We start from the raw sequence: 7,676 nt of genomic DNA on the forward strand, positions 1-7,676 counted from the left end.
ACAGGGAGTAGGCGCAGGTTTCCTACCTGACTTCGCCACTCTCCCTTTAAGCCCCTTCCCAAGAAATTTTTGGGGTTTTCCCACAGGCTTCCTACCGCTTCGTCGTGCTGCCTCCATTCGCCGGTATCCCTCCTCGCACTGCGCCAGAGAATCCCAGGCGGGCTCCGGCACTCTCCCTGGGTTGATCGCCCACCTGTCGATCTCCTTCCACGTAGTGTAGCCCAGATCCTTTGTAGGTTCCTTTTCCTGCCTCCTAGCAAGCTCCTCATATCGCCGCCTCTCTGCTTTCGCTGCCTCCAGCTCAGCTTTGGGGCGGTTATATCCTCCTGGTACCTCCCGGTCTAAAATTTCCTCCCATGTCCATGAATCCTTGCATTGCTCCTGTTGCCGCTGGTCATGTTGCTTGGTCGTATATAGGTGGGTCATTCTGTCACGATCGTGTTGACATGAACGAGAGGACCAAGGCGCAACATGATTTGGATACATCTTCTTTTTAATAACGACGAAGATGAACACGACACACTATTACAACACTAGCGAAAAACAACAAACGATCGTGAAAACTTCAAACGTAAGTGCACACACAAACTACTTACGTTGAACTATACATATACACAAACAATGACCAACAAACAGCTAAAGCCTATGGCAGCCTTAAATATGGCTCCCAATTAGAGACAACCGAAATCAGCTGTCTCCAATTGAGAACCCATTCCGGCCACCATAGACTTTCCTAGAACTACACCCAACATAGACACAGCTAGACACATACACTCAACACCAAACCATAAACTACACCAAACACCCCCTCTACCATATAATACCCCAAAATACACACATACCCCATGTCACACCCTGATCTAACTAAAATAATAAATAAAACAAATAATACTAAGGCCAGGGCGTGACAACATGTGCCGATGTCTTTTCTAAATCCAACACAACACATCCCTGAGTAGCACTCTTAATATTTTCAAGCATGGTGATGGTTGCATCATGTTATGAGTATGCTTGTATTTGAATTCACCTTTCAGCAGGACAACAACCTAAAACAAAAGGCCAAATATACCCTGGAGCTGCTCACCAAGTCAACATTAAATGTTCCTCAGTGGCCTAGTTCCAGTTTTCACTTAAACAGGCTGGAAAATCTATAGCAAGACTTGAAAATGGCTGTCTACATCAACCAACTTGACAGAGCTTGAAGAATTAAAAAAACGAATCATGTGTGCAAATAGTATACAATCCAGGTGTGTAAAGCTCTTAAAGACTTACCCAGAAAGACTACAGCTGTAATCGCTGCCAAAGATGATTCGAAAATATATTTACTCAGGGAGCTGAAAACGTATGTATGTGTAATATTTCTACATTTTGTTTTTAATACATTTGCAAAAATCTCTAAAAACAAGTTTTCACTTTGTCATTGTGGGGTAAGTGTGTAGATGGGTGATACAATTTTCAATTCAGTTTTTAATACAACAAAATGTGGAATACTTTCTGAACAGGAAGAGGAGAAGAAGTTAAGAGAAGATCAAAATAAAATGGAAGAAAGAGAAAGTCTGAAGTCGGAAATAACAAACTTTAAAAGCCTTTTTAAAGCTGTATTTAAAAAAACACTATAAGTTTGCATTTTCTGCATTGCAGGAAAATTCTCAGCAATAAAGAGTGATAATATTAAGATCCAATATCTGTGCATAGTTAAATTCTTAAAGTAAACCATGTTTCAAATAGTAGACTAGTTTAATAAAAACCACTGTCCTCTTTATTAGAATATGTTAATGATTCTGGGAAATCAGAGATCAGCAAAGAACAGGAGGAACTATAGAGGTGTGGTTTGCATGTTGCTGGAGGAACTGGTTTTATGGTGACGACATATCAGACGTAGCGAACAACTCTCCAGTTTTGGAGCTGACGGCTTGACACACACACACACACACACACACACACACACACACACACACACACACACACACACACACACACACACACACACACACACACACACACACACACACACACACACACACACACACACACACGCATACACACACACACGCACACACACACACACAAATACAAATACAAATGCCCACAGAGTTTAGGAAAACCCCTAGCTTCGCCTTATTAATAATCTTGTGGTATCTACCTGTAGAGTCATTGTTAGGTATGACAGCAGCATTTCAAGAGAAACAAACCAATACATTTGTCACGTACTCATTTGTGTTGCCTTTAAGTTTGCTACCAACGTGTCAGATGTTTCTGGGCTGATTTTGTTAAAATTACAAAACAAATATGCCTATTTTATTTGACACGATATCCAATATCAATGACTAAGGAGATGCAGTACTACGTATTGTCTACTGAAGAAATGCACGTTGTGTCGTGTGTCAAACACAAAAGTGTTGGTAGAACATGAAACCGTTAATCTGACATAAATTCATATCATACTACATTTGAAGTATTTAGCAGATCATCTTTTCCAGAGCAACTTACAGGAGCATTTAGGGTTAAGTGCCTTGATCAAAGGCACATAGACAGATTTTTCACCTAGTCGACTCAGGGATTCCAACCAGCAACCTTTTGGTTACTGGCCCAACGCTCTTAACAGCTAGGCTACATTTCACCCTCATATCACAATACCTTAAATAACTTCTGTGGTAAGGAGAGATGAAACATTGAATCAGCATTCAGCATTCAATCAAACACCTTCTTCAATCTTCTATTGTTTGGCCGAAAAACACGCTGCAGCTAGTAATGCTAACCCACCTGTAACAGTTGCTAATAACAAGAGTTCCTTCTGCTCCTCTCTCTTCCTCTCTTCTATTTTCTTCTTCTCCTCTCTCTTCTGCTCCTCTCTCTTCCTCTCCTCTATTTGCTTCTTCTCCTCTCTCTTCTGCTCCTCTCTCTTCCTCTCCTCTATTTTCTTCTCCTCCTCTCTCTTCTGCTCCTCTCTCTTCTCCTCCTCTCTCTTCTGCTCCTCTCTCTTCTGCTCCTCTCTCTTCTCCTCCTCTCTCTTCTCCTCCTCTCTCTTCTGCTCCTCTCTATTCTGCTCCTCTATTTTCTTCTCCTCCTCTCTCTTCTGCTCCTCTATTTTCTTCTCCTCCTCTCTCTTCTGCTCCTCTCTCTTCCTTTTGTATATCTCTCTCTTCATCAATTCCACTATTTTCTTCTTCTCCTGTGTACTCTGCTCACTCCTCCTCTGCTCGTCTCTCTTCATCACTTCCTCTATTTCATTCACCTCTCCTGCCATCTTCCTCACATGTTCCTGTGCTAGCTTCAAGTCTTCCTCTATTTCCTTTACTTTGTTCTCTTGCTTCCTTGCCTCTTCCTTTACCTTTTGAAGATTCTCTTCTCTCTTCTGCTGCTCCTTTTCTATCAATTTATCCTCCTCCTCTTGTCTTGTTCTCTTCTCCACTTTCTTAAACTCCTCTCTCTTTTCTTGTAACTCTTTCTGTCTCTCCTTCAAATCTTCTTCTATCCTCTTTACCCCCTCCAGTGACTTCCTCAACTCCTCCTCCATCCTCCTCACCTCTTCTTCTCTCCTCTCTAATTTCCCCTTCCTCTCATTTATCTCCTCCTTTCTCTTCTCCCTCTCCTGCTCCTCTCTGATCTTTCTCTGAGCCTCCTGGCACCTCTCCTCGAGGTAGTGACCTCCTCCATTCCTCCCCACCATCTCTTCTATCTTCCTCAGCAGCTCTGTGACCTGAGTGGTGTGGACCTCTGGCTTACTGTTGAGGACAATATGCCCTCCCCCACACACACTGATTGGTTGTTTAGTTGTTTCAGTCCTCTCAAAGTCCTCCCATTGGTTCCTGGTTAGTTTTTCTCTTCCGGTGAATAAGACCATGGTGTAACTCAAGGCCTCCTCGCCAAAGTTTTTCTGGATCCATGACAAAGCATTCCTGTCTTCCTGTGTGAATCTCTCCAGCCTGATAACCAGAAGGAACACGTGGGGGCCCGGAGAAGTGAGAGAGATGCACCTTCTCATTTCCTCATTCAGTTGTTCTTCAGTCAGTGTTACTGGAGTGTCAATCACAGTGATGCTCCTCCCCTCCACCTCTCTCTTCCCCAACACACTCCTCCCTGATCCAGTCTCTTCTCTAAACACCTCTCTCCCCAGGATGGTGTTTCCTGTTGCACTCTTCCCTGATCCAGGCGTACCCAGCAGAACAATCCTCATGTTGGTGGAATCTGTTGTGGGACCAGTTTATGAAAGGACATAAACGAATGAATAGGTCAATGTGACAGGTATAAACAGGTCCATGTGACAGGTATGAACAGGTCAATGTGACAGGTATGAACAGGTCAATGTGACAGGTATGAACAGGTCAATGTGACAGGTATGAACAGGTCAATGTGACAGGTATGAACACGTCAATGTGACAGGTATGAACAGGTCAATGTGACAGGTATGAACAGGTCAATGTGACAGGTATGAACACGTCAATGTGACAGGTATGAACAGGTCAATGTGACAGGTATGAACAGGTCAATGTGACAGGTATAAACAGGTCAATGTGACAGGTATGAACAGGTCAATGTGACAGGTATGAACAGGTCCATGTGACAGGTATGAACAGGTCAATGTGACAGGTATGAACAGGTCAATGTGACAGGTATAAACAGGTCCATGTGACAGGTATAAACAGGTCAATGTGACAGGTATGAACAGGTCCATGTGACAGGTATGAACAGGTCAATTGGAAAACATAACCTCAATATAGTTTTTTTTGTTTATTCAAAGGCAACACTTAAGTGACTACAAACTAACACGTACCTTTGCTGCATGTTGCCGGCATCTTGTCTTGTGGTCAGATGAGAATAGCTGAAAAAAGTCCAGCAAGTTCCGCTGTAGAATCTGATTATTGCCAGTCTTGGACTGCTGAGGTAACAAATGTATTATACACAATACACAAAGGTGTTGCTGCTTGGCATCTCACATCTCTCTCTCTCTCTATGACAGCACAACAGCGATTCCTGGAAATCACAGACTAGAAAAGAAGAGGAGGCGTTATGCAGATTAGGTGTTTTTCCTGTAACTATAGCGACCTGTACCTGAAGAAGGGCAGAGTACAGGCTTACATACATTCCTGCCATGCCAGTGTCTAATTGGGTGAAGTCAGCACACAGCAGTGATGGCCCTGATGAATCATCTGTGCTTTGTGGTGACTTTAGTGTTAATCTCGGGTTAAAGGGGCAGTCTGGGGTTGGTACATCAACAACAACAAAATATTAGCAATATATCAATTTATTCTTGAATAGTCAAATTCATAATTGCATCATGGTGCCGATTCAGACTTAGTAAATGTATCCCTTTTTTACGCGTTTTGGTTCAAGCACTTCTAAGTATTTGGTATTCAGACTTACAGTTGAAGTCGGAAGTTTACATACACTTAGGTGGGAGTGATTTAAAACTAGTTTTTCAACCACTCCACAAGTTTCTTGTTAACAAACTATAGTTTTGGCAAGTCGGTTAGAACATCTACTTTGTGCATGACACAAGTAATTATTCCAACAATTGTTTACAGACGGATTATTTCACTTCTAATTCACTGTATCACAATTCCAGTGGGTCAGAAGTTTACATCCACTCAATTAGTATTTGGTAGCATTGCCTTTAAATTGTTTAACTTGTGTCAAACGTTTTGGGTAGCCTTCCACAAGCTTCCCACAATAAGTTGGGTGATTTTTGGCCCATTCCTCAGAGCTCATGTAACTGAGTCAGGTTAGTAGGTCTCCTTGCTCGCACACACATTTTCAGTTCTGCACACAAATTTTCTATAGGATTGAGGTCAGGGCTTTGTGATGGCCACTCCAATACCTTGACTTTGTTGTCCATTTTTCCACAACTTTGGAAGTATGCTTGGGGTCATTGTCCATTTGGAAGACCCATTTGCGACCAAGCTTTAACTTCCTGACTGATGTCTTGAGATGTTGCTTCAATATGTCCACATCATTTTCCATCCTCATGATGCCATCTATTTTGTGAAGTGCGCCAGTCCCTCCTGCAGCAAAGCACCCCCACAACATGATGCTGCCACCCTCGTAATTCACGGTTGAGATGGGGTTCTTCGGCTTGCAAGCCTCCCCCTTTTTCATCCAAACATGACAATGGTCATTATGGCCAAACAGTTCAAAAATGTTTTTGTCAGACATTACATTACATTTACATTTAAGTCATTTAGCAGACGCTCTTATCCAGAGCGACTTACAAATTGGTGCATTCACCTTATGACATCCAGTGGAACAGCCACTTTACAATAGTGCATCTGAATCTTTTAAGGGAGGGGGGGGTCAGAAGGATTGCTTTATCCTATCCTAGGTATTCCTTAAAGAGGTGGGGTTTCAGGTGTCTCCGGAAGGTGGTGATTGACTCCGCTGTCCTGGCGTCGTGAGGGAGTTTGTTCCACCATTGGGGTGCCAGAGCAGCGAACAGTTTTGACTGGGCTGAGCGGGACCTGTACTTCCTCAGTGGTAGGGAGGCGAGCAGGCCAGAGGTGGATGAACGCAGTGCCCTTGTTTGGGTGTAGGGCCTGATCAGAGCCTGAAGGTACTGAGGTGCCGTTCCCCTCACAGCTCCGTAGGCAAGCACCATGGTCTTGTAGCGGATGCGAGCTTCAACTGGAAGCCAGTGGAGAGAGCGGAGGAGCGGGGTGACGTGAGAGAACTTGGGAAGGTTGAACACCAGACGGGCTGCGGCGTTCTGGATGAGTTGTAGGGGTTTAATGGCACAGGCAGGGAGCCCAGCCAACAGCGAGTTGCAGTAATCCAGACGGGAGATGACAAGTGCCTGGATTAGGACCTGCGCCGCTTCCTGTGTGAGGCAGGGTCGTACTCTGCGGATGTTGTAGAGCATGAACCTACAGGAACGGGCCACCGCCTTGATGTTAGTTGAGAACGACAGGGTGTTGTCCAGGATCACGCCAAGGTTCTTAGCGCTCTGGGAGGAGGACACAATGGAGTTGTCAACCGTGATGGCGAGATCATGGAACGGGGAGTCCTTGCCCGGGAGGAAGAGCAGCTCCATCTTGCCGAGGTTCAGCTTGAGGTGGTGATCCGTCATCCACACTGATATGTCTGCCAGACATGCAGAGATGCGATTCGCCACCTGGTCATCAGAAGGGGGAAAGGAGAAGATTAATTGTGTGTCGTCTGCATAGCAATGATAGGAGAGACCATGTGAGGTTATGACAGAGCCAAGTGACTTGGTGTAAAGCGAGAACAGGAGAGGGCCTAGAACAGAGCCCTGGGGGACACCAGTGGTGAGAGCGCGTGCTGAGGAGACAGATTCTCGCCACGCCACCTGGTAGGAGCGACCTGTCAGGTAGGACGCAATCCAAGCGTGGGCCGCGCCGGAGATGCCCAACTCGGACAGGGTGGAGAGGAGGATCTGATGGTTCACAGTATCGAAGGCAGCCGATAGGTCTAGAAGAATGAGAGCAGAGGAGAGAGAGTTAGCTTTAGCAGTGCGGAGCGCCTCCGTGATACAGAGAAGAGCAGTCTCAGTTGAATGACTAGTCTTGAAACCTGACTGATTTGGATCAAGAAGGTCATTCTGAGAGAGATAGCAGGAGAGCTGGCCAAGGACGGCACGTTCAAGAGTTTTGGAGAGAAAAGAAAGAAGGGATACTGGTCTGTAGTTGTTGACATCGGAGGGATCGAGTGTAGGTTTTTTCAGG

General features: G+C 44.8%; 1 protein-coding gene across 1 annotated transcript; it reads right to left on the reverse strand.

Moving 5' to 3' along the window:
- Nucleotides 1-2,638: 2,638 nt before the first annotated feature.
- Nucleotides 2,639-4,796, reverse strand: LOC129839221 (GTPase IMAP family member 9-like). Its single transcript, XM_055906527.1, has 3 exons — nt 4,775-4,796; nt 3,181-4,188; nt 2,639-2,649 (listed from the first exon to the last, which is right to left on the reverse strand). Exons 1-3 carry the CDS (start codon nt 4,794-4,796, stop codon nt 2,639-2,641), a joined length of 1,041 nt encoding a protein of 346 aa, XP_055762502.1.
- Nucleotides 4,797-7,676: the final 2,880 nt, after the last annotated feature.

This window comes from Salvelinus fontinalis, chromosome 40 (genome assembly GCF_029448725.1).
Source record: "Salvelinus fontinalis isolate EN_2023a chromosome 40, ASM2944872v1, whole genome shotgun sequence".
In the NCBI taxonomy this organism is placed as follows: domain Eukaryota; kingdom Metazoa; phylum Chordata; class Actinopteri; order Salmoniformes; family Salmonidae; genus Salvelinus; species Salvelinus fontinalis.

Bases quoted from the DNA above. Each gene is read 5' to 3' on its own strand.
- LOC129839221 (XM_055906527.1), bottom strand. From the start codon at position 4,796: ATGCCGGCAACATGCAGCAAAG. The intron at 4,189-4,774 runs GTACGTGTTAGT...GTCCCACAACAG, and splicing joins GCCGGCAACATGCAGCAAAG to ATTCCACCAACATGAGGATT.